Source organism: Xiphophorus hellerii, chromosome 15 (genome assembly GCF_003331165.1).
Source record: "Xiphophorus hellerii strain 12219 chromosome 15, Xiphophorus_hellerii-4.1, whole genome shotgun sequence".
In the NCBI taxonomy this organism is placed as follows: Eukaryota; Metazoa; Chordata; class Actinopteri; order Cyprinodontiformes; family Poeciliidae; genus Xiphophorus; species Xiphophorus hellerii.
In genome coordinates this window covers 24,851,546-24,877,714 of record NC_045686.1, presented here as the reverse complement: position 1 = coordinate 24,877,714, position 26,169 = coordinate 24,851,546, and the positions used below count along the sequence as shown (strand labels likewise).

The following is a 26,169-nucleotide window of genomic DNA, read 5'->3' as shown; positions in this document are numbered from 1 at the left end:
AAGTTAGAAGTGTGTACTGCACAAGAAAAGAAATAGTATCTGAAAATGTTATCAAAAGAATTTTATTGTAGTTCTCTGTCATTGCCCACTGTCCTAAGTTACATCCTGTAATCCAACATCTTTGCTATGTAAGATGTTGAGACTCACTTTATGTCCAGCCATGCATGAATTGACACAAATGAATCAGTGATTGGATCCACAAACCTAAACACAGAAACTCTAAGTGTATGAGTGAATACCATCAGATGGTGAAAGTTACACTGAAACTAGAAATGAGGTGAAACATGATGTGAGTGTTTATGTCTACAGAAGTCCTCAGTGCCTCTGGCCTCACGCCAACATGGATGTTTCTGGTTCACTTCTTCATGATTGAAGACAACTCCAGAATCATGCTCTGAAAGAAAAAAAAACAGTTGTGGTTAGTCTTTTGTTATCCAAAAAGTAGACTTTTCTTTTTTCAAAGTTTTTTAAAAAAGACTTAATATTTCTATGTTTTCAACATATACATTACTCTACAATGTATATCTTGAGTTATGTCTTCACAGGTCTGCCTAAAAAAAAATCAAACCTCCAGCTGCAGCTGATCCAGAACGCTGCTGCTGGTGTTCTGACTAAAACCAAGAAGATAGAGAACATCACACCAGTTCTAAAGTTCTTCTCTGAGAGAATAGACTTTAAAATACTGTTAGTTTATAAGTCACTGAACAACTTAGCACCACAATACATTAAAGATCTGCTGTTGTTGTATCAACCTCTTAGCAAATTAGTTCATGAAACATTACTTTGCAAAATGTTTTTATCTTCACTTCTGCTAAGCATGGTGAACTGCTGAACACATACAAAGTGTTGTTCTCAATTTAGTCTTAAGCTGAATTTGATTTAGTTTAAAGTTAATTTGTCCTCATTCCAAATTATTTCTTGGTACTAAATGAACATACTCATTCTGAACTGTGATATTACTGCATTATTTAATTGGTTATTGAATTTATTCTTATTTATTCTGGTGGTTTTTCATTGTTCTTTCATTTTTACTTCTAGTAGTTTAGTTCAGTATTACTAAATTAGTGAGTTTTATGATTCACCACCTGATAATTAATTTTGAACTGTATCTTGTTAATAAATATAGAAATAAAATTTTGTTAATACATTCTTTTATATTTTGGAGAGAAGTTGTTTGTTTTCCATAAGTGTGCAGAACTTGTTCTCTCCTCAGTGCTAAACATAATCCTTTAGCTAATGTTATTTAATATCAAACCTCATCAGGCAAGTGATCATAAAACAATAACTGAGATGGAAAAATATTTGATTTTTATTTCCTGATAATCAGGTGGTGTCTCCAGTCGGTAATTTTGAGCATACTAAATACAACTGAATGGTTGAAAAAGTTCAGACGTCCATTATCTGAAATGTTTGACTTGTAGTACTGGTGAGATATGCATTAATAAACGTATTGTTCAGACGGAGATGGATATGAATCTAAATCTCAAACTTCTCTGATGCACAAAACACGATTTTATGCTAGTCACTATTTTTCTCAGTTAAATAATGCTCCTGTGTGCATGGTGGTGGAGCTCATGCTGCTGACCTAACTCATACATATTTAGGTGGTCTTGTTTGAAGATTTGACTGGAGCATTGTGCATCAGATCTATATCTAAATACCCTCCACACAAAATTAAACAACAGCACAGTTTTCACAGATTTCCTGTATGACTTGGTAAGTTTTGGGCTGATTTTCCATGGCAGAGATTTGTTTTGGTGTTGCATTCTCTTCATAGGACTTATGAGTAACGGTTTTTTTTTAAATATTATTTTGCTTATCAACTGAGACATTTCTTTTGTACCAGTAAATCATAACATCATCTATTATGATGTGTCATCATCATGAAATGCTCTGGGTTAAGAACCAGGACCGGCCTGGGTGTCCTGTTGTAAAATCTCTTTCTTCGACTCCACTGAATCAAATATGAGTAGTTTTATTGCATCAGCAAAAAAAAAAAAAAAAAACATTTTCAGCATTATAGCACGTTAAGCGTAATATAGGGTGCTACAGTTTTCACTAGAAGGAATGTGTTTTTACCATGGACATCCTCCTCCCAGAGGCGGGGGGCGGTGGGGTCATCACTGGGCTTTCCCCCTGGTTGAAGTGCTGGGCCTCAGTATCTGTTCCACTCTGAGAGGCGTCGCTGTCAGACGGACTGGCAAGCTTGGCCTCTGACAGTCCTCGGGACATAAAACTGCACTTCCTGGCTGTGGGATAGTGGTCGCTCTCTGGAGAATCACTCATGTCGCTGAGTTCCTTGCAGACACTGACTTTACTCTGCTTCCTCTGAGGGATCCTCAGGGCAGCTGGGATCTCAATGTGGCTGGCCACCAGCGTTGCTCGCGGTCCTGCATAGTGAGGCTTGCCCAGGCAATGAGGTCCGTTTGACTCATCGCTGCTGAAGGACGGTTTTCTGTTCTCCAGAGTGTGCCGCCGCTCCACAGCCCCCAGTTGTCTCAAAAGCTGGATGTCACCTTGGCTCGGCCGGAACGTCTGTACAGGACGCTGCTGTGAGATGTCCATGCCTTCTGTATTCTGGCAACCTGCTGTAACCAAGTTACAAGGCAGCACATCTCTTTGAGCATCCTTGTAAGGATCTGATGTAACAGGACTGGCAACTTGAGTTAGCTGGATCAGCCTTTGTGGTGAGGAGTTAGTGAGAACACAAATCTGCTGCACTATAGAATTTTTCTTTGACCTGCAGACACTGTCATCATCTCCATATTTGTATCCATAAAGAATTTGCTTGATCTTCTTCACACCCAGATGGAAAATCTCCAGAAGGTTGAGAAACAAAGACACTCCGGCAATAACAAGCATGAACACCATGAAAATATTTTTCTCTGTAGGCCTCGACACAAAACAGTCAACACTGTTGGGGCATGGCAGTCTCTCACACTTGTACAGAGGAGATAGTCCAATGCCAAAAAGAGCACACTGACCAATGATGAAACCCACCTCCACCACAGACCTGGTCAGGATATGAAAAACATACGTGCGCAGCAATGATCCTCTGAGCGGAGCTTTCCTGACTTTCTTCTGTTCGTCTAACTTCCTGAGCTCCCGCTCGATTCTCTTGTGGTCCTCCTGGTCAGCATCTGCCCCCTCCAGCTCTGCCTTCAGGCAGGCCTTCTTTCTGTGCCTCTCTTTTTCAAGGGTTCTCAGGCGATACAGAGCATGGCCCATGTAAACCAGTGAGGGAGAGGACACAAAGATGATCTGCAGGACCCAGTAGCGTATGAGGGAGATAGGGAAAGCCTGGTCGTAGCAGACAGTCTTGCAGCCTGGCTGCTCTGTGTTGCAGACAAACTCACTTTGCTCATCGTCCCAAACATCCTCTGCTGCAACGCCAAGTACAAGCATCCGGAAGATAAAGAGGATGGTGAGCCAGATTTTCCCCACAATGGTCGAATGAACGTGGACCTCTTCTAAGATACTCCCCAACAAGTTCCAGTCCCCCATTTTCTCTCACATTATTAGTAGCTGTGAGTGAATAAAGAAGATAACGTGTATTGTAAGACTTTTATGTTAATGTTTTAAATATCAAAGGAAAAGCTGTACTTACCAGTCTTCTAGAGCCCTTGCTTTGTGTATTTGATAATAAAGATCTTACAAAAAAGATGATCCATCTGCAGCAACATCAGGACTCATTGGCTGTCCCTTGAAGACTGCTAAAACCCCGCTGTGCTCTGTGGCCGACTCTGTTTCAATGTTGTTGCTAACTAGGTCTCCAGTTTGAAGCTATTGATCCTCCACACAGGCCTACAACGCCCCGAGGTCAGTTTCATCCTGCCACACTTTTATCAGGACACTAAACTGGAAATAGCGCTGACTAAGGTGTCAATATACAGCTTTGTCCAAAGCTTTCAGGCTTCCTTAGGCTCCAGGGGAACTATAACATGACTAAAACAACAAAGATTCAACAAGTTTCTCCATTACTCTGGATCTTGAATATCAGCAGGTTAGGTTACTTAGAGCAGCAGCAGCTCAGGCACTCAGTATCCACAGGCTTTGGTCCTTGACCCTGCCGTCACTAACTTGATCTGGAGCCTTTCTGGATGAAACCCTCCTCATCCCTTCCTGTTTGAATACAGTGAATGAAGGCCATTCATGTGGGAAAATCACATGCAAGTCAGTTTAGTCATTTGTTCACACTCTTGAATGAATACCTTGTGATTCCTTATCAGAATTCAGTCTTCACTGTTAAAAGTCTTTCATCATCTTGACTTGTTAGTATCTGCCCACTCTTGTCTAGAAAAATCTGTTCTCACTTCTTGTCTACAGCTTTCTCCAGGTTAGCCCACAAACTGTCTGTTCAATTTAGTTTTGGAATTTTGCTGTTCCATTCCAAAGCCTTTACAAAGTCGTTCTCATGTGGATTTAGATGACAGTATATTACAGTCTGTGAAAAAGTCAAGCTCCCCTGCCTCCTCCCTGTGGTTCTATTGCCATCTGCAGAAATAAACCACATTCAAACACAACCAATCAGAGCTAGGAGGAGAGTCTTAGCACTGTCAATCATGCTAGTGTACACGCTGCTCACCACATCTTCCTTTCTCTCTGCTACGCTACAGCTCCCTCCCCACAGCGGCGCCTGTCATGAATGCTCAGGCTAATTAGCATGGCCACAAATGACAGCAGATAGTTTTTTTGCAATAAGTTGTTGCTCCACCATTAGCACACTGAGCGGCATGTACACTGATGTGATAGACAGTGCTAAGACCTCCTGACTGATTGGTTGTTTCTGGATGAGCAGTGTGATTTTTTTCACAGATTATTTGTCCAATACTGTCACCACACAGACAGCAGTTTGTAAAAAACACTCGACAGGTCACTAGGTCAGTGTAGCTGTATTCTGTGGTAATTCCTAATAAAATGGCTCACTCAGTGCTCCAGCCTAGTCTAAGTGCATTACTGAAGCAATGTTTAGGACTTATAAAGACATGACTGAGCATGTTTGGTGTCAAAGAACTTCACCTAATAGAAAACCAGTCATAAATTGGAGACGAGTGTGAGCCAAGCCTTCTTTCCCAACATCAGTGTTTGACCTCACCAATATGCTTCTAAAAAATTCTTTTTAAAAAATCCTTTTAAATGACATTTAATGTGTAGAGTTCAGAGAGCAGATATATTCATTTTCTGTTCAGTGGATGTCATCATAAAAAAAGACAAAGATCCATTATAAAGAACCTCCCATCTGACACAGGCATAAATAAATAAAACTTTACTTTCAGAAAAGGATATGTACAACATGAAGAATAATAATGCATTCTGTTTTGATTTATATAATCAGATGATTTCAACTAGATGCCATCAAGGCACAGAAACAGTGTGAACAGTCTGCTGATCTGAGTCGTTTAATACTTCTCTGCTGCCTTGATTGGACATGTAAACGTTTTCATTAGAAACACCAATGCTAGTTGACCAGCATCATACAAAGATTGTTTGCAATAATGACCAAATCCATCTGTTTGACAGCAGATGAGTTATTGCTGAGTGATCCTTCCAAGTTTCCAGAGGTGATCCACTAACAGGAAAACATGGAACTTTCCTGAGCTGGAAACTAATGTCTGAAGACGGACATTTTCCAGCTGTCTGTTGGAAGACATACTCCTGAGATGGTTTTGATTGCTGTACAAATTGATACTATTGAAAGGGGAATATGCAGATACTGTCATGGATTTTCAGTAAGAGGAGCTTAAAACAAAAAAACTGTCTCAGTTGGTTAAAAATGAACACAAAAGTAAAACCATTTCCAGACAGTGAATCAAAAAATCAGATATCCTTTAGCTTTCTGTTTTAATTAGCCATGAATCAGTTCAACACAGAAGAAATCCCTCAACAAGAAGCAATTATGCTTCCAGTCGTTTGAAAATGAAGTCCACGGAGCATAGCATTGGTGTTGAACCAACTCTTCAGGACTCTCCAGAACTTTCCATTTAACAGGCATTTAGAGTTTAATTGTATTGAGGTGGGTGAGATCTCCCTCTGTCTGTAGACTGGGACAATCACGTGTCCATCTTCCCCTGCTTCTTAAAAAGCTTCATAAGCTGGTAAAACCTGTGAGCAATCTGAAAAACATCAAACAGTAAATAACTGCAAACCTTAAATAAAACCCTGAAGACTGAAGACTTGCTCACCTGGCCTGACGGCTTGTTTAGTTTCTCAGACAGTGTGGAGAACGTTTCCCGTGAAGCTCCTTTGGTCTTCAGGAACATCAGAATGGCTCTATCTTCATCTCTGAGGAGAGGATGAGCAAAAGAGACTGAGCATCCTTTCACCATCGGAACTTTAAACTTGCCTACTTGCTCTGTTTGACCAACAGTACTGCATACTGCTTAAAGGTCAAAGTGTTTCACACTGACATCTAAGTTCAACTGGAACATTTGGATGAGGCAGTGGAGGAACAATAGAAACAGAAAATAAATTTGCAAAACTAAACAACAGACGCAAAACTTTTGCTTTAACTTCTAATTCCATCTATGTCCACTGAAAAGGGTTCTACATGGAACTTAGGATAATAGCAAATATTTGTTTATAGAGGTTTTATTTAGTTAATATATAAATGTTTATGTTTTAACTTGGCTAAAAATAAAATTAGGCTAAAAACAAGACATGTACACATGATCTGTCTGTGCAAAAGTAAAAGCATTTATTTTCTTCCTAAACAGCACTGTATAGTCAACTCGATTCAATCCAGTCATTTAAAATGTATCAAATGTAGCTGATTGAAACTTGGTTTATATGCAGTTAAACTGAATAAAAAATAAAATAAAAGCCAAATGATAAAACTAAGATGTTCATCCAAAATCATTAAGATTTTTAAGTTCCCAGTCATCCCTCCTCCCCAATGAGCTTTCTAGAAAAAGAAACCAACATCAACTCATTTGTATCAGTCACTCAGTATCAGTGACTGTGCTGGAACCAACAGGGTCAGAGGAAATGCCCTCTAATGACCACAGTTACAAAATGATACATTAAACACTGGAATGTAAAGCTGGTTTGCTTCGTTCTAATGTCCTGTCCAACTTTAATTTGTGATTTATTCAGCCAGCAGAAAATGATCAAAAGCTATAACTAAATGATACATTTTTCCACATAAAAAGTGTCAGAATGTCAAGACTTTAACAGAGCCATTGATGGCATGACTGTGGTATGACTATGAGTGGACTGAAGTCATGCGAGAAGTGCTTTTATTTCCACGTGACTTCAGTGAATCATGCTACTGACCTGGTCCATGCCATCACCACCTCGCCCTTCTTCCTGATGATGTTCTTGGCAGACAGGCTGCTTGGGGACAGAGCTGCTGGGGAAAGTTTCAACTCCTCGTCACTCTTCCTGGATGGAGAAACCTCCTGCAGACTCTTGTCCTCCTTTTTACATCTTTTGGCTTTCAGCTTTTCCTGTCGTCTTTTCCGTTTCCGGAGCTGTTCACAGTCCCTGGAGGTTTTCTCTGATGAGCTGCTTGTGTCGATGGTGAGACTCTTTTCTGACTCGGACACGGTGGTCTCCTCTCTGCCTGAGTCATAGAACAGTGTCTTAGTGTTTGGGCTTAAAGTGGCACTGGGGGGACTGGTTTGCTTCTGGGACTGGAATGGGAATGATTTGGGTGGAGTTGCCTCTACTTGGAGCTGTGTCCTACTGGGATCTGGGACTAATGTACTGTGGGAAGTTGGTGAACTGATGTTTGAACTGGGATCTGATGGATCCGTTTCAGGAGTGGTTTTCCCAGACTGGGTAGAAGTGTCTTGTCTTGGGTTGGATGGATTGGTTCCAGGAGTCCATCTCTGTTCATGGGTGTGTGATCCAGAGGTTGGGTTTCCAGTGCTGTTCTCTGTCTGACCAGCGACCTTCAGACGTTCCTGGGCATCATCTTCTTCATGCTGCTGATTCTTTTCTATCAGTGTCTGCCTCAACGGCTCTCCAGCAATTAGTGTGCCTTCTGCAGCCACATTCATCTGTCGAATCTTTACGATGAAGTGATCATTGGACTTCTCCATCACCAGTGCCTGCATAGGAACGTCAGGCTTGAAGAACAGAGTGCTGCCAGGCGTTTGGGAAGTGGTGCTGTCTCTGGAGCTGCAGCTGGAGTTGTCCAGGGCTAGGTGGATGTCCTGCTCCGTAGCGTCTTCCCCATCCAGCAGAGCATCCTCACTTATGTGTGCGCTGATAACGCTGTCTGGGGTGGACACCACATGGATCCCAACGCCTGCTGGCTGGAGGAAGCTGAGGTGGCTGTCAGATTTAAGAGGAGATGGAATCGTCAGGGAGACAGCCAGATCTTCAGCTAGAATGGAGTATTTCTCTGTTGCCAAGCTGCCCTGCAGCAGCGCTCTGTTTCCAGACGGAACCTCCAGGAGGCAACTTTCATCGAACAAGGCTGGGTGGAGAGGGGATGGGGGTTTTGGTGCATGGGGATGACCTCCGTCTGGGTGAAATGGTGGACCAGGTAGCAATGAGTCTGGCTGAAGTATCGGACTTGGATGGTGAGAGGAACTTTGATGGTGTGGCAAAGTTGAGAAATCTCTCTCCATCCTTCCTTGGGGTCCCAACAGCCCAGGCAGTGTTGTCTCCACACATCCCTGTGCTTTCTAACAAGTCTGATCCTTGGAGAAGACACTTGAATATTTCTCCCATCTGAGAGTCTCTGACCAAATTGAATGTCAAACTGGATGCTTGTTGCTCAGTAAGCAGCTCAAAGTCTGTTCTATCGATCACAGAGCCGTTCTGAGGGATTACCATCTTAGTTTTGTCTGGAGACAAGGCAGCGTTGCTGTCGGACAGGAAGTTGACCGTAGTTTGTGTGTTTACGCGTCCTGGAGGATGTATGTGAGAGGCGCCATCTTTTTCTGTGTATGACATACGGATGTCTTTACCTCTGCTGCCTAGTCCGGTTCTGTAAGGGACTACTGCACATGACTTGGTCCGGCCCAGGCTGGAGTTAGGGGGGTGGGACTTGTTCTGTTTACACAGCGGCTTCTTCACTGGAGCCTGCTGAGTCTCGGTCCCCTGTCCACTGGGCCTCTTGTCTTCAGTGGGAGTCCGGACAGCTTGGCAGAGGCTTTTCAGTGTTGTCTGGATGTCCATGAGCAAGTAGTCCACTTGGACATCTACGAAGTCCCACAACTTTTGCTTTAGATTGACTGCTTGCTGTTCAAAAATGCGTTTCACTATGCCATTATTAAGCACTTTGCTAAACACAGATGTAATTAGTTTCCTCAGCTTGGACTTCAGCTCCTCGGCATCGCTGCATATCTGGCCAAAGTGAGCACCGTCCACAAACTCTAAAAAAGACTTCTGAAAATTGTCCATCACACCCCAAAAGCTTTTTTTAGGAAAGGTTTTATGAAGCTTCATGTATTTTTTCCGCATCTCCGTGCGAACCATCTTGAATGTTTCCATTATTTCCTCTACAGTCGAAAAAGATGCTTTGCTTGCTGATGGGCAAACAGTTTTAAAACGACTCCTGGGACTTTGCGTAGAGACAGCAGCTGAATCAAGAGGTTCTTTAGAAGCAACCCGCTGTTCTTCAGGTTTTCTTCTTGAAGAAGACTGGAGGCTGGGTTTATTCCTGACTGGTTCCATTAACTTTGCCCTCTTGGTGGCAGGAACAGGAGAACTAGAAGTCGACTCATCACTCTCGCTTAAAATTTCCCCTTCTTCCAGTTCGGTGTCAAAAGGGCTTGAAATCTGCTCAGACTCCATGTTCACCATGTCCTGTGCTCCTCGGTTAGCAGGAGAACCTGGATATTTGTTCTCCTTATTAACATCCAACTTCATCAAGTTGGTCTCAGCAGCAGAGGTGGAAAATTCTGGACAGAAAGGTAAAGGAACTGTCAGTATATGCAACGATAATATTCAAGACATCCAAGACTAAGTGAAGAGATTCAGGAACACCAGAGCCTTTGTACAAATCATTACAGTCGTGGCAATCAGTGGCAGGTTATGGTGCAACAAAGTCAATATCATTTTCAGGTATTTTACACATGTTGAGGGATGAATTATTGTCTCTAAATTCAACTCAACAAAGTCCAGAGAGACCAAGACCATAGTCCTGTTCAGTTTACTACATAAATCACTATAACCCAACAAGTTCAATGTGAGAGAACTAAAGAAGACAATACAACAGGTCAGTGTCAGCACAAAGACACAGAGGGTTTTAACTGTCTGGGTTTAACAGATAGTGCTGGACACTGAATCCGAGTCTTTAGTGACAAGTCCTCTATAGTAAAACAGTTGGCAACCTGCTGACAGACTCACTGATTTTTTTCTCAAACCTACGTCACTGAACAATGATCCAGAGAGCCCACCTCACTTATCATATTCCAGACTTTCTCCAACTTAGTTTTCTAAATTTAATTTCCATTATGTTTGTATGGTATTACTGACATGCAAGTACAAATCTGTCTTCCCATGATTCATCACTTCATTATGATTGATGCTTGTATTGGGAAATAAAATGACATGTTGGGATCTAGTCCTGAAGAAAAAGGATCTAATGGCTCACGGTATTTGTCTTTTTTATGCTTGTACAGTATATTGTTATTTCTATTGTTAATCTTGTTTTTATATATTGTTTTTAACAGTTTTTGTGCTGTTATACCTGAATTTCCCTTTTGTGGGACAATAAAGGCTGCTTCTACTCTATTCTACTTCTGAATGAGAACGTGTTTAGGAACTCAAAAAACAGTGTTTAACAATAGGAAAAAGAATACAGATTAGATGTGGTTAAGGTTAAAAAGTCACCATCAAAATGGAAAGCAATATAGATATTAACAAAATAAGAAATTAAATCAAAACCTGTCCACTCCAGTTTGCAGCTTCAAACAGCAGGAGCAAATATTCCAGACCCTTTCATGTGATTACAGCTGCCACCTGCTACCCTCACCCTCACAATGAAGACATGAGGAAATGGGGCTCCATGTGAAAAACAGCAGAACTTTGTGGTTTTTCAGTGAGGGGTATTAAAAATATACTTTTTTAACTAACTCAGATCAAAACACCCCAGAATAAATGTTTGGATCAGGACATGTTGGTGCCATGTCCACATGAATCCAGCTTTACATGCCAGATAAAGCCTATGGGACTGAAGGACAGGGCTACTAGGACCATCTGGTTACCAGGCAGGCTATACCTTTCTGAAGACTCTTCACATGTCCCAGCTTGCTGTGGACATGGAGGACACCTCTCTTGGCCGTCTGTGCCGGGCTCCTCAGGGGGCTGATGACCTCAGGAATCCTCTTCAGGTTGCTCAGGGTGTGCATCATAGAGTCTTCATCATGAGGCAGCGACACAGAACTGGACAGCTCTTTTTTACAGTCCTGGCTGCAAAACTTCTTAGGGGTAACTGTGGCGGGGTTGAGCTCTTCTGTGGTACTGCTGACCTTGGATACCCCAATGCAGTCCACAGAGGAGCTGGGCTGGGAGCTGGAGGTCCTGGGGTCTGTGTCTGTCTGGGTCATCGCACAAATGTCCTCGGTCAGACTCAGCCCCTTCTGAGGAAGTGAGGTCAGACAGATAGTGCTGGACACTGAATCCAAATCTTTAGAGCTTTGTGGTTGGCCAACAGGATGGTTGTCCATGGTAACACTGGTAGAGGATGGTTGGCTGATACCAGGGGACGCAGCCTGGTGACCCCACCCATCTCTGAGTCTGGCTTCCTCATATACCTCTTCAGTACCGTGTGTGTCGTCTGGCTGAGCTGAAGCTGCAGCTTCACTGACTGTACTCTGGGAGAGTCTGGGTGGAACGGGAGTTTCACCTGAATCAGCTGCAGCATGTTCATCAGCAGCTGCAGTATGTTCATGTTGAGCTGCATGTTCATCGGCAGCTGCAGCATGTTCATGTTGAGCTGCATGTTCATCGGCAGCTGCAGCATGTTCATGTTGAGCTGCATGTTCATGTGGATCTGCATGTTCATCAGCAGTTGCAGCATGTTGAACCTCAGAGGTCGGTGCTTCAGAGTTGCTGTGTTGCTCCAGGATTTGTGGAGGTGTGTTGCTGGGCTGGGAGCTCTTTGTGACCTCCAGCTGACCTCTTTCAGTTATCCAGGTGTTGGAGATCAGCTCCAGCGGTTCCTCAGGATGTTTCAGGTTTTCCCCTGCTGCTGTGTGGAGTTTGGTTGTGTCTGCTGGACCCTGGGGTGGCCTCCAGAGGGAGCTAATGAGGACAGCCAGGGGTCTCCCTTGGGATTCAGCTCCATTGTTGCCATCTTCCTCTACGTCTTCCAAGTTGGACGTCTGGTTACATGGAGCTTTGAGCTCCTCCAAGGCTTGCTCTTCAGCGTGTCCTGGTCCTGGTTCAGGGTTCTGATCCTAGCTCACCTCCATCTACCTCATCAATGACACACATGTTGTCTAGGTTAGGCTGGGAGTTTTCCTCATCATCACCCTCTAGTCTTAGCGGTTCCTCTAGGCTGCTATCTCTGGGCCTCGTGTACTTTTTGATTGGTGAAAGAGTTAGATTCAGTGTTTCCATAAAACACAACTTCCTGTTTGAGTTGTTGTCGTTTACAGAAGTATTTGCTTCTGGGCTGGGTTCTTCAAAGGATCTTTTCACATCTCTAGGTTTCGTTTCCCGTCGTCCTTCCTTGGATCCATCAGCCTTCCCAGTCTGTTTATCTCTGTGCTTCTCCCGGTCTCTGCTGCTCTCTTTCTGACTGCTTCTTCTGTGATGCCTGCTCCTGATTTCATCCTCACACCGTCTGTCCACACTTCTCTGATGGTCTCTCTGTCTGCTCCTTTCCCGTTCTCTACTGCCATCACCACAGCACTTAGTGGACTGATCTGGAGAGGAGCTTCTCTTGTTCTTTGGATTGGACCAACTATCATATTTGTGACCTCTGGGGATTTTTCTGGACTCTGGGCTGCAGCTCCCTCCTGACTGCTGATCAGAAACTTTAGCATGCTCTATAGAGCTGGCTTTATCTGTTCTCTGAATTTCCCTGCCTTCTCTTCTGTGTTCAGAGGAAGCTACAGAGTGGAGATGTTCTTGTGAAGAAGTTTTAGCTCCGTCTGATCGGCAGTGTCTCCCAACATTTTGGTATTTCTTATTTTTGTGAGACTGGGAGTCAAACCCTTTTCTAGTGTCTTTGTCTTCTTTGTGAGCTTGCTTTTGCTCTGAGTCCTTATTATGATGGGAACAGTCTCTAAGCTTCCTTTCTGCTGATTCAGACAGTTTATTACTTTGACCTTTGACCTCTCTATCTCTGGAAGTGCACCCGTCTACTCCAGGCAGTTTTTCAGCTGTTTCATGTCTTTTTGAGCAATTATGAGTTGAGGACTTCATGGATCTGCTGAAATGACAAGTTTCCTTTGAGGTAGGTTGAGGAGTATCTGCTGGAGGAGGCTCCTCCTCAAACTGGGAACTAATAAGAGGAGCAAAATTAGGAGGATGATGATGAGGAGGAGGAGCAAGAGGAGGACGAGGAACAAGAGGAAGAGAAGAAGGTAGTGGAAGTGTTCTTGTTGAGGAACAGCTGGAGGAGGCTCGAAAAGATGAACGTGGATCCTGGGCTTGTTTTAGCTGAGGCTGATGATGATGATGATGATGATGATGAAATCTTTGGACCCTACAAAAAACAACAAATGCTACTTATTAGAGAAAATTACATATGAATTTAAAAATGTCAATGTCCATCCCAGGGTGCTAGTCTAGAGCACATTCTGTTTCCATGTGTTTATAAAGTAACACTCACTGCTGAGTCAGCTGCTTGATCTCAGCATCTTTCCGAATGATTTCTTGCCTTGCTGTTCGTAAAAGTGCAGAGATGTTCTTCTTAAGACGATTGTTCTCACTGCTCAAGCCAGTATTCTGTCCATGGAAGAAACAAAACAATGTCATTAATAATTATCTTATGATCATAAAGACCACACACTTTTTAAAATGTTGACTTTTTGTGGGAAAAATTAGACCAAAATTAATCATTTCACAAAATTGTCAACTTTAATGTGACATTTAACCTGGGGAACTCGGTTGAAAAACAAACTGAACAAATAAACTAAAATAACATGGTTACATATGTGTTTTGAGTAGGACCTTATTACACATTATGATTTACAAATATTCGCTCAATCTTCTTGCAAAAATACTTGCTGAAACAAACCTGTGTTTCCATCTGCTGTAGTCTTCTGTGCAGCTCTTTGATTTGATTTTGGGTTGCTTCAAATCTGGATTTTAACTGCAGAGAAAAAAAGAAATTGAGATGACTGGTCCTGAAGAGGAGGACCTGCAGCTGAACAGGTGACTGCAGCTTGTTACCTCGGTGTATGATGTCTCCCTGTTGTTCTGTTCCTCTGCCACTATATCCTCATAAAGATCCAGCGAGTCTTTCAGCCCAGAACCAACAGAAGGCCACTTTTCTGTAAAGCAAGAGCAGAACATGCAGTAAAACATGTTTCAGTGTTCCCCCCAGTATAATCTAAGCCTGGTGGGCCACCTTGCTTTACTTGCCCTTGATAAATGTACTTGATAAATCATGAAAATCACAATTATCAAGTTCATTTCAATTTATCATCTGATGAATTGATTTATTTGTTAATGCGACAGGCCTAGGGGAAACCCTGCAAAACATTTATCAATGTCTTACAAAACAGAATAAAGTGGAAGAATTCCTTTACCAGTGTTGCTGCCAACCCCAGCAGCATCCAGGCCTTCATAGATATCCACAGAGTCTTCATCAGCCCCGGGGTCCACCGCTGAGGGGAAGAACAGGAGGTTTAATAATGGTTTGAACAAAATATAGCCTGAGCGTAGGCTAATTTATGTACTGTAAAAATATGTCATGCTAAATGTGCCTACTTTCTGTCTGAAACATCTAAGAATTTAAATAATCCTCTTAAATTTTGGAAGAGAGGTAAATACAGAACTTCCATCGTGTATTGTTGTTAGTGGAAAAGAAATAGTTGATAAAAATGAGATTCTAAAACGTTTAATAACCACTGTATTGCTATAACATCCCCTTTGACACTCAATAAGCTGGATGTCAGTTCTCCCACTGTATGCTGTGATGATTATTACCAACCCAGAAATTTTAATTTAAAGCAGTAACAGCACCAAAACATGGACTACTGTGTTTTCATCCTGCATACACAGAAGCTTTTAATAATAAATATTTCTCACAGGATACTAATAATTGCATTGTTTTTGTCTGTAGTAGCTGGGTCAAATGCCAGCACCACCTTGTGATGTAATGAAGGTAAGTCATTACCCAGTAGAGAGTAATATATTGACCAGAATGCACTGCACTGTAGTTAGCTTCCTACTTTTGGAGCGGTGTCTGGTCAGCTTGCATTCACACTGCATTCAAACCGCGTCAGAGTTCAATTCAACCAAACCGAGACCAAGGTTTTTGGGCTCAGTCTCTTAGCCTGCATTAGACCCACTAATAACCCTCATTAGACCCACTAATAACCCTCATTAGTGGGGGTTATTAGTGCCCCCCGGTGAGTACCGGCAGGGCATCTTCGGCTCACCTGGTTGTTTCACGTGTCGGTCCTATAGTGAAATAAAATTTTAGAGAAATTCCCAGAATAAGACCTTGAAATTAGGCGCCTGTCTCTTTAAGAACCTCCTTCTAGCACTGCCACTCCACCCTCAGCATGTCATCACAATAGCATTTATCTGTTACGCTGTTTACACATGTTTTTTGGAGCGTTGGACTGAGAAACAGTTCAAACAATAACCCACTAATAACTAATGAGGGTTAGCAGAGATGTTGTGTGGGTTGCCATGGTAACGTGTCTGCATGTAGAGTAAAGCCGATGCATAGAGCGAGGAAAAGCAGAATATAAGTGGTTGTTTGACCCTACTTATCAGTTTACTTTTCCTCTGCTGTGATTTTTAAACCTTCAATAAATGACAAAAACAAGACTAATTGCCAGGTTTGTTTGTAGAACGTGGCAATATTCATAACAATCATCAAATCGAATGAAATATTTCCCAAAGATCAGGAACCAAATAAACTAATTTAACAGTGGCAATTATGTAAAATTCAATTACTGACCAACACAAAAAGAGATACTTTTTGTGTTGGTTTTTGTGCTGCTTAGTCCGCTCTTTCATCTTGACAGAAACCAAACTGTTTATAGATTTATATCTGTTCAGTACCAATAACTTAAAAATATCACAACAATCCTTGGGAAAAACCAGCTGAGACTTACAATCAGAGGCATCAAACGTCTCCATCCTTTCAATCTGCTCTGCTTCTTAGCGAGAACCTAGTAATGAGAAACAAAAAGCCATTATTAACCAAAAACTGGTCAGAATTGTTAAAGAATTGTACAATCTTGTACAATAAAACGGTGTTTAAGATCCTCCACAGAGTCAGTAAAGCACAGCTGCAGGAGCAAACCGCTCTGGAGCCTGACAGGTTCTGGCCTGGTGAGAGGAACAACCAGGAGAGTCTGGGCTCCGGCTGGAAGGCTGAGAGCAGCAAACTGTTTCCATAGTAAACACAAGTAGTGTTGGACAAAATCCCTCCCAAAAAAGAAAAATAATTACATTCAGGGTGGCTCTACAAGATTTCAATTTAATGACAGCTTTTTGACTTTCTTAATCTGTTTTGTTGTTTAATAAATCGTGACAAGGTGGGATCTGTTTTTCATAGTTTCTCAAGTATTTCATAGTATTTGTAAGTAATTGTGGAGTTTAGTTTGCCCTTTCCTTCCTACCATGACTCTCAGACATCATTCATGGAAGAAAGCTCAGTTTTCCAGTATTAGCAGGTGTGAGGTTCCATGCAGGTTCAGAAGCTGCAGATGACAGGCCTGACTGTAAACAGATGAGATTCTCCGGGATCTGTTACCGTAAAGCAGCTTTGTTGTTGCTAAGGTTTCCAGAACGGAACGTTGCTGTCACATAGCAAGGAAATCTTTCCCTTAACATAAACATATCAGCTAAATATCGACCTGTAAATGTTCGTACTAATAATGATAATTTAGTGATATAAATTATCACTAACAAAACCAGCTTTAGTCACAAAGCCACCGTTAGCAATTACGGTCACAGCACAGCACAAAAAAATCCTTAAGCCTTCTGAACTGAGCCAAAAACCCACTAAAACATTAGCCGAAACCATCCCTGGAATGTCTGCCTTACTTGCCTGAGTTTTCCTCTGTGCCTTGTTGATATTTCCAAGACCAAAGTCGCGCCAACACTTCATTAGACAGGAAGTAACGACATTTTCCCGCGGTCTGCTACCAGGGCAGGCGACGCACTGTTGTCAGATTCCAACAGGAAAAAAAACTTCTCAAAGTCTGACAAGCTCACAGACTCCAACTCTACAGAGAGCCACGAAGCTCTCTGGCGTTCCGCATTTCCTACCCCCAACCAGAGCAGCGGAGAGCGGCAAGCGGCAGTAGATGAGCCAGGCTGGCGGACGGCTGGAGAGAACAAGCTGCTCAACTTGCTGGTGACACGCTATCCGGTGCGTCATCAACAGGCGACACAGAGAGAGGGCGGAGGAGCGGAAGTCCACCCGGAAACAGTCATACTTCACCTCACATGTGGATTTTAATAGCAGTAGTGAAAACGTGTTTTTGTGTTTTGTTACAGGAGCTCGTGATGACCCGCGCGCTTTGCTTTAATTTATTGTTTACACGTTTAGGAAGGTGTCCATAAAGCGCGTGCGCTTGTTTTTATTAGAACTTGCTCGTGACCCAGTGATGGAAAATCTAGAAGTGAGTCTGTCATCTCTGGCCATCATATCCAGACATGTGGAGAAGAGTCACAACCAGATCAGCCAGTATCTGTCCAAGCAGGTGAGCAGCTGATAGCGTTATGAGTGTGTTTTATTGTTTCCATAATATATCAGAGGTTGTCCTGAACCATGGGGGAGATGTGATCTAGACTCATCACCGGCCACTTTATTAGATATACCTTGCTATTACCGTGTTGAACCCTCCCATAATCCCTCCTGTGGATTTGGGGACTGCTCAGTCACCTGCTGTTCTGCATGTCATGGTTATTTTGGAGCTATGATTGCTTTTCTGCCTGAGAGCGCTTTGTCCATTAAAACTTCAGTTTCTGAAAAGCTCAACAACCATGCAATGTACAAAGTCCCTTGAATCTTCTTTCTCCCTCAGTCTGATGCTCACTACATCAAGCCTAGATGCCTGAATGCTATGAGTTGCTGCGATGTGATTGACTGATTTGCAGTTATGTTAGCAAAGAACTAAACAGTTAGTTCTTACAACTATATATGATGCACTTCCCTTTGCCTCGTTAAGCCATGAACCTGATGGTAACATCCAACCCAACCCGCTCTCTCTGCAGATCTGGAGCCAGCAGGACAGACAGAGCATTCTGGAGTGTTTGGCTCAGCTCCTCTTGGAGAAGGATTACACTCTGCTGATTGCGCGTCATGTCCGGCCGCTGGTCCTGGACCTCCTGGAGCGCAACGCAGAGAGGGTCAAAGCTGGTGGCAGAATCAACCATGACTTCCATGAGCGCCTGTGTGTGGCCCTCAGTAGACTCCTCAGCATCAGTCCTGATGCGCATGCGTAAGTGATGTCTGCCACGTCCTCCGTCTGCTTCACGCCTTGCAGCCTGATGTAAACTTCCATCTAACTTGATGTTACGGATACTGCTGAATAATCGTTATCCTCTTCCATCCAAGGTTCGCTGTGAGGTACTTCAGCAGTGCCCCGCCAGTGTTCCAGAGGCTGTTTTTCACCAGCGAACAGTCGTCTGCGGTCCAGTACGGCCCCAGGAGGATGAAGCTCCGCGACCTCATGGCTGCCACCCTGCGCTTCCTCCAAAGTGACTGTGCTAAGTTTCGGATGCTGTGGGACTGGAGTCCCTGTGTTTCACAGCTACTCACTAGTGATGTCATGGTTCGAGGGTATGGAGCTTCTTTAGCCTTACACTTCTAGTGGTTAAGTCCTTAATCACGCCTCATTTTATTGGTGGAAGTGTCTTTGGCACCTGTATCTGCATGTTTGTTCTTTTTTTCTGATTGAGAACATTTACGAGTGCTTTTCAAGTACGAGTTCTCAAGTTGCTACTAACAATTATTTAAGGAATCGATTATTCTGAAAATCACTTAATTGGATAAAAATATTGACATTTTCTACAGACTTTTCCTTTAACCATTTGAGCCTTTTTTTATGCAATATTAGAAAATACACCAAAAGATGCAAATAAATAGATAATTAAATTTTTTTTGAAATAAGAAAATATTTTATTGCCTAAAATGCATTAACATAGAATTCCTTTGATGAATTTGAACAGGTGAAACTAAACTATGCCACTAATAAGTTTTGGGGAAAACATTTTGTAGACAGAAGTGTTCTTATATCAAAAGCAAAATGTATGTATGTTTAGTACAGCTTTGACCTAATTACCACTCTGAACATGTTGTTTTTATTAGTGGATTACCAGATAAGCTGACGATTATTTCAACAATCCAATAAATGACTTCAGCCCTATGGGCTCTGAAAATTATTTTTGGGCGAACTGTTTACAGTTTTCCGGGCGATCACAATCTTTAAAAACCCTGGCTTGCTGATACTTTTTTTCTTTTTTGAAAATTCATTAAATATAGTGACAAATTTGCTAACCCTAACCCTAACCCTACCCTAACCCTAAAGGATCAATAAAGTACAAGTCTAAGTCTAAGTCACTTTGCTGTTGTAGCTTAGTAATAGTAGTATTCATAAACTGTATTTAGAAAAGGACAATTTACATGAATGTCACCGTTTGATGCACTGTAACAGATCATAGCAAAAGCTAATTCACATCTGCAGTCCCTGGACAGGTTACAAATATGGATGTACAAGACAATAAAATAAATCACAAGATGTAGGGTTAGGGTTAGGGTTAGGTCACCAGCATGCAGGTTTCATGATCTTCAGCAGAGCAGTGAGTTGCAGAGTCAAACTGAGGATATGGTGATGCTGGGCTGAGATGGATGATTTGTGTAGCAGGAGTTTACCACATCACAGTTGTATCTATGGAAACCAGGTCAGGCTTTGTAACCCAAAGGCCCCAGAGACATCACATGAAACTTGTGAATTTGAAATGATCCTCCTTGTTTGATGCATTTAGTATAAATTAAGCCTACACTGGTGCTGGTCCAGACTCTTCCCTTTTCTCTTATTAAACAGATTTTTCCCAACAGGTCCACGGCTCAGTGTTTAGCTCTTGTCTGCCACATGACTGATAATCAGAAAGCCATCTTCCTGAGGAAAGTGCTGTCGAGTGATGAAATTCTGCACATGAAAATGAAGTATGTATAGATTTGTTTTCTGCCTTATTGCTGTCAGATGACTTTGTCTGGCTCCTTGTTTCACTGCATGTGTCCCTGTATTAGAGCAGGACTCCATGGTAACTGATGCTTTCTACACTTTGTGCTGTGGGTTCAGAGCTCTGGAGGAGAGTCAGCAGGTGGAGGCGGAGAGAGCTCTGGTGTTAACTAATCAGAGGTCAGTAAAGTGGCACCAGGAGTTGGCCCAGAAGTTCACCAGAGGTCAGGTGGTATCAGAGGACCTGTCCCAGAACGTTGTAGCAGTCTGTGGAGTCATTCTACCCAAGATGGTTCCGCGGCAGCAGGCTGAGCAGGTGTGTGATCCCCCGCACAGAAACAGCCACGCCCCACCTTTCAGGGTCTGTTTTTATCCATGTTGGCCTCTGCTTTCAGGTGAAGCCGAGCCACCTGGTGCTGGTGGAGTCAACCTGCCAGAATCTGAGAAGGCTGGCTCTGGCCGTGGCGTCCCAAAAGCCTGTGCTCCTGGAGGGTCCGATTGGCTGTGGGAAAACTGCTCTGGTGGAGCACATGGCAGCCGTCACCGGACATACCAACGCTGCAGACATTCTCAAGGTCCAGCTTGGGGATCAAACTGACAGCAAGGTGGGAGACATGACGCTCCATCTCAACCATTTCCTGTCAGCAGAGGGAGCAGGGTGTCTCATCACACTGTTCACTTTCAATACATGTTCACCCGTTCAGCTTTCTGCTGTTCTAGGCTTGTTTTCTTCAGCTTGTCTGTAGTCTTTTGTAAAAAGCAAAATGCCACAATAACTGCACAGCACCCTGAAATAAAAGAAGCAGCAACGGTTGTTTTGGTTTGCAGATGCTGCTGGGAATGTACCGATGCACTGATGTACCGGGGAAGTTTGTGTGGCAGCCAGGAACCCTAACCCAGGCTGTTTCTAAAGGCCTCTGGATCCTTCTGGAAGATATTGATCATGCACCTCTGGACGTGGTGAGTTCAAAGTATATTTTGGCTTTTGACGATTATTTATATTAAATTGAAATGATTTAAGTTCATTTTTGCTGCACAAAATGAAGCTAAATGTGTTTTTCAGATTTCTGTCCTCCTGCCTTTGATGGAGAATAAAAAGTTGATGATTCCAGGTCGGGAGGATTGCATCGAGGTTGCTCCTGGATTCCAATTCTTTGCAACCAGAAGGTAAGAATATAAATACAGCAGTCTTTATAGCATGGCTTGAAGTAGAAATACAGAACTTGTCTGGGAATCAAATAGTTCCTTCTTTTTACTTGTTTTTTAAAATTATTTTAAAAATGGTAAAAACTAACTCCCCTAGGCGACGTCAGCCAAAAACATTTGGGACATTCAGGTTACTGGCTGATGGTTCTGAACAAGTTAGCAGAAATAACCCCAATCTGTTTGAAATAGACGACGTTCTAGTTGAAGTTAGAAGTGCAGATTGTGTGAGTTGCTATGCAGGAGTTCATGTGAGTGTTACTGTGGACTTGCAGGATGTACTGCAGTGGTGGCAACTGGCACAAGCCTCAGAACTCTCATGCAGCACTGCTGGACAAGTTCTGGACCAAGCTGCAGATGCGTAACATGTCCCACGCAGAACTCAAGAAGGTGAGTGTGGAGAGTTTCACTGTCTGCACCTACATGTACTGACCCTGGTCATACATCAGTGCTATAGGTTACCGTATAGTGATTCCAGAGGTGTCCGCTGTCTGTTCCCAGCTCAACCTGTCCCCTGTCTGCAGGTGCTCATCCACAGGTACCCCATGTTGACAGTGGTGTCAGACCGTCTGCTGGACATCTACTGCCAGCTGACCGGTGAGAGACACTCTGAGGTGGACACCAGCACAGAGGGACAGCAGGACAAGCCTGAGGACAGAAGCACATCGCTGGAGGGGAGAGCTCTGTCGATGAGGTGAGGGTCATTAAACCAGCAACCCCACCCCACCTTTTAAGTCTTGGTGCCTGTATGTGCCCTCACTTTGCTTTGCCCTTCTACATCCATTCACCATCCAGAGTTAAAAAGTCACTAACCTTATAAGTCCAGTACTATGTTGTGTGTCTGAAAAGTCTGAGGCTTTGTCTACATGTACCCAGGTTTTTACATATCTCTGCCTCATTGTTTTAAAAACACTCAGCACCAATTTGATTGGCTTCATCAGCCTATCAGATTGGTGTCAGGAGGTTAATTTGTATAGACATATAGGTTGAACTACTTTCAAATGCCGTATTAGAATATAAAGTTAATAAACGATGATAAGAGATTGGTGATTGGGAATTACGTCAAAGCAAGTATGTGGCTATATTGCTTCTTTATTTGTTGCAGACTATATAATTGGAGTTTTTATAAATAATAATAATTTCAAGTGATATTAAACTGAGTTTTTGTGTGGACGAAAGACTAAGACGCGCAAAAATTTATTGTCTTCCCAGATATGTGTCTGCGCATAGATGAGGCCTCAATATAACAACAAAGTTGCTAAGTTCACAGCAGTGGGTGACTCTTGTAAACTTTTGTGTGATCTGTTGCTAACAGTCAGCCCTCACTCATTGCAGAGTAATAGAGGACAATGTCTGATGTTCAGATCTTTACAGAGTTAGATAAAATCAGTGGATAAGATCCGCTTCTCATCTAAGTATCAACCGATGACGATCTCCCCAAATTAAGGAAATCTCACCAATTTATCGGCTGGTCGATTTGTAGGTGCTACCTTAGAAGTATATACACTTAAAGTATTGACATCCTGGCTTAGTCATAATGTTATAAAATCATCATGACATCCCCCCAGGCACATCTACCAGACAAACTGAAGCTCAGCTTCTCCGGGTTTAATTAGCTTTCTGCTGCTGCAGAGTTCGATACCTTATTGATTGAACCGCTCTGTGGACGATGGGATGGAGTCACCCTTTCTCTGGATCCCTGCTGCACTCACTCACTCACTCCCCATCAGCTCATCATTTCAGTTTTTAGATGCATGTGATTGTTATGCATAGTGTTTCGGGTCATTTAAAGTTCATGCTGCTGAACATGACACATTTACTGCAGCTCTTTACTGAAGTCAGATCCAGATGTGACCAGCAGATCCAGGTCACATCTGGATCTGCTGGTCATAATTCCACCTTTCTCTTCCAGAACAACAACTTTTCAATCAATCAATCAAGTTTATTTATATAGCACATTTCAGCAACAGCACAGTTCAAAGTTCTGTACGTCATAAAAACACATTGTTGTGTAAACATTACACTTTGTCTAGTGCCATTATTACACATCAAAATGTTTATTAATGTGTCATTATGTTTCAAAAGCAACTCTAAACAGGTGGGTTTTTGGTCTAGATTTAAAGGAACTCAGTGTTTCAGCTGTTTTTCAGTTTTCTGGAAGTTTGTTCCAGATTTGTGGTGCACAGAAGCTGAATGCTGCTTCTCCATGTTTGGTTCTGGTTTTGGGGATGCAGAGCAGAGCAGAACCAGAAGACCTGAGGGGTCTGGAAGGTTGATACAACAACGACAGATCTTTAATGTATTTTGGTGCTAAACCATTCAGTGATTTATAAATTAACAACAGTATTTTAAAGTCTATTCTCTCACTGTAAGGACTCTAGAACTGGTGTGATGTTCTCTATCTTCCTGGTTTTAGTCAGAACACCAGCAGCAGCGTTCTGGATCAGCTACAGCTGGAAGATTGATTTTTTTTAGACAGACCTGTGAAGATGTTGCTGCAGTAACCGATGTGACTAAAGATAAACTCATGAATGAGTTTCTCTAGATCTTGCTGAGACATTAGTCCTCTAATCCTGGAAATGTTCTTCAGGTATGAAGAACCAGACGAACATTTCCACTTATGTATGAAAAGCATATTTCTGTTTTCAATTAAATTTTTCGTACATGTTATTGATAGTGTTTGTGGGAATGAGCGATTGTGTTTGTCCTTTGATGGACCTCAGATCAGACTTCAAATACAGTTGAGGCAACAATTATTGATCCCTCTGGCAGATTTAGATTTTTCAGTGACTTTCCTTCAACCAAGATATTTGTTCTTTAATAGGAAATGAGGCAAAAGCTAAAATGATGTAAAAGAAGTTTGAATTTGAGGGGGGAAAACTTTTTATTTACTTTTTATTAATAATGGTCTTTCTATCCATCCAAATAATTGCATGACAAAAGCCACTGTATTTATTCCAAACAAGTCAGAAAGAACTCATTGGTCAGTTCATCTCTAGACTGTCACCCATCAGTTGGATGCTGAAGTTCATCTTTTCTGCTGCTGTGTGTTCCTGCTGTTCAGGGACCTGCTGAAATGGTGCGAGCGGATCAGTGTGAATTTTGACAGCGCCTGCCCTGCCACAGCACAGCGAGTCTTCTTAGAGGTCAGTATGCTTTGACCTATTTTTATTCTTTTGTTCAACATGTCAGCTTGAAAAAGCTGTTACCTCTACAACTTCTCCAAATAAAATAAAAAAGTAGGTCTGCAGGTATCGTCCCCAAAATCAAACACTGATGTTTCTGTCTATCTTGTCAGGCTCTTGACTGCTTCACAGCCATGCTGTCCCGCCCTGCCAGCAGACTGCGCATGGCTGAGATCATTGGAAGCAAGCTGAACATCTCCAACGAGAAGGTATTTGTTTTGGAAGGATGTTTTTGTTTGGAGAAAAGCATCACCCTTAGAAAGACATGTCAAGATGAGGAGTCGATTGAGTCAGAATGACCGCTGTCCTGTGTGTGTGTGGGTGTGTGTGTGTGTGTGGGCGTGTGTGTGTGTAGGCTCAGTACTTCTGCCAGCTGTATCAGCCCGGCGTGTCGCTGACGGAGCTGCAGGCTGCAGTGGGCAGGGTCACTCTGCCTCGGCAGCAGGCCGACACCGTGCAGCTGGCCGTGTAAGTGGGACGTTCCCGCCGCTCACCTCATGTCCACTATGCAGACAGCTGGTTGCTGGTTCAGCGTTCAGCCATAGATTGAACAGGGCAGACCCCTGCTGGGACATTGAATAAACATCAGATTGATTTTAAACTATTCTGTTGTAAACACAGTCATCTAATGGTTCAACCCAAATATCCCCATTGATCCTTCCCCAAAGCTAAAGTGAATGGGTGATAACCTTTGGCCTAGATACAGAGTAAATATTTTCCAATGGCACACTCCTATCAGTCAAAACATTATGACTACCCATCCAGTATCGAATAGCTTCTCCTAATGTAGCTCTAATCACAAGCATCATGTTTGTATGTGTGTGTTATTATTCAGTATAAGCAGCAGTAAGACATTTGCTGCAACCCGACCCTCGGCCGTTCTGCTGGAACAGCTGGCTGTTTGTGTGGCCAAGGGGGAGCCAGTCCTCCTGGTGGGAGAGACGGGAACAGGGAAGACCTCCACGGTGCAGCACCTGGCCTCAGTCACCGGTGGGTCCACACTGCCTCAGCTTAGCTTCCCAATGACTTGTTAAAGCTGCTCACTGATACTCCTTGTCTGGAATCCCAGGACACAAGCTGTGTGTGGTGAACATGAACCAGCAGAGTGATACAGCTGATCTTCTTGGAGGGTGAGTGACATATCAGAGATGATTAAACATCATCATCAAGTTGAACTAACAAGTCTTCAGTCACTGGACACACTGTCATGTTGATTAGGTCACAGGGGCCAGACATGGAGATTATAAAATAAAACATTATACTTCCTGTTCTCAGGGGGCGTGGCTTAAGTGATGTCACATTTTCTATTTTTATCATTTACTGTATCTACCTGCGATTGTAGTGAAGCACTGTGGTCAGCTGAGGTTGTTGTAAATATGCTAGAGAAATAAACTTGGATTTGACTTGACGCCCTTTAGAATGCATGAAAACTCACCATTTTGATAACTTTCGATTCTCCAGTCCTTATGAGCAAATTGACCAAATGTGAAGTTGAT

General features: G+C 42.7%; 3 protein-coding genes across 3 annotated transcripts in view; 1 reads left to right on the top strand and 2 right to left on the bottom strand.

Annotated features, from left to right (window-relative positions):
• Positions 1-46: 46 nt before the first annotated feature.
• Positions 47-5,173, bottom strand: gja10b (gap junction protein alpha 10 b). Its single transcript, XM_032584416.1, has 2 exons — positions 2,080-5,173; positions 47-394 (listed from the first exon to the last, which is right to left on the bottom strand). The coding sequence occupies exons 1-2, from the start codon at positions 3,502-3,504 to the stop codon at positions 356-358; spliced, it is 1,464 nt and encodes a 487-aa protein (XP_032440307.1). The 5' UTR covers positions 3,505-5,173; the 3' UTR covers positions 47-355.
• A 78-nt stretch (positions 5,174-5,251) lies between these two features.
• On the bottom strand, positions 5,252-17,439 carry casp8ap2 (caspase 8 associated protein 2). The gene is given in 13 exon segments (XM_032584395.1): positions 5,252-6,113; positions 6,183-6,282; positions 7,273-8,435; positions 8,437-9,854; positions 11,177-11,899; positions 11,939-12,350; positions 12,352-13,612; positions 13,739-13,854; positions 14,147-14,221; positions 14,302-14,402; positions 14,661-14,738; positions 16,203-16,259; positions 17,144-17,439. Coding segments are annotated over 12 exon segments (5,535 nt in total). The 5' UTR covers positions 16,228-16,259; positions 17,144-17,439; the 3' UTR covers positions 5,252-6,050.
• Positions 17,440-17,569: 130 nt separating this feature from the next.
• mdn1 (midasin AAA ATPase 1) overlaps positions 17,570-26,169 on the top strand; it is a 55,100-nt gene continuing 46,500 nt past the window's right edge. The window contains 15 exon segments of the mRNA XM_032584393.1: positions 17,570-17,801; positions 18,316-18,542; positions 18,659-18,883; positions 20,162-20,269; positions 20,406-20,601; positions 20,681-20,890; positions 21,114-21,245; positions 21,349-21,452; positions 21,764-21,878; positions 22,013-22,182; positions 24,553-24,634; positions 24,787-24,882; positions 25,029-25,141; positions 25,509-25,663; positions 25,743-25,803. Coding sequence (XP_032440284.1) covers positions 17,706-17,801; positions 18,316-18,542; positions 18,659-18,883; positions 20,162-20,269; positions 20,406-20,601; positions 20,681-20,890; positions 21,114-21,245; positions 21,349-21,452; positions 21,764-21,878; positions 22,013-22,182; positions 24,553-24,634; positions 24,787-24,882; positions 25,029-25,141; positions 25,509-25,663; positions 25,743-25,803 — 2,090 coding nt within the window. The 5' untranslated portion in view covers positions 17,570-17,705.

What these genes read in the sequence shown, in the direction of transcription:
- gja10b (XM_032584416.1), bottom strand. Translation starts at nt 3,504, where the DNA reads ATGGGGGACTGGAACTTGTTGGGGAGTATCTTAGAAGAGGTCCACGTT. An exon ending in CTGGGAGGAGGATGTCCATG is followed by an intron (nt 395 to 2,079) that starts GTAAAAACACAT and finishes TTTTTCTTTCAG; the next exon opens with AGCATGATTCTGGAGTTGTC.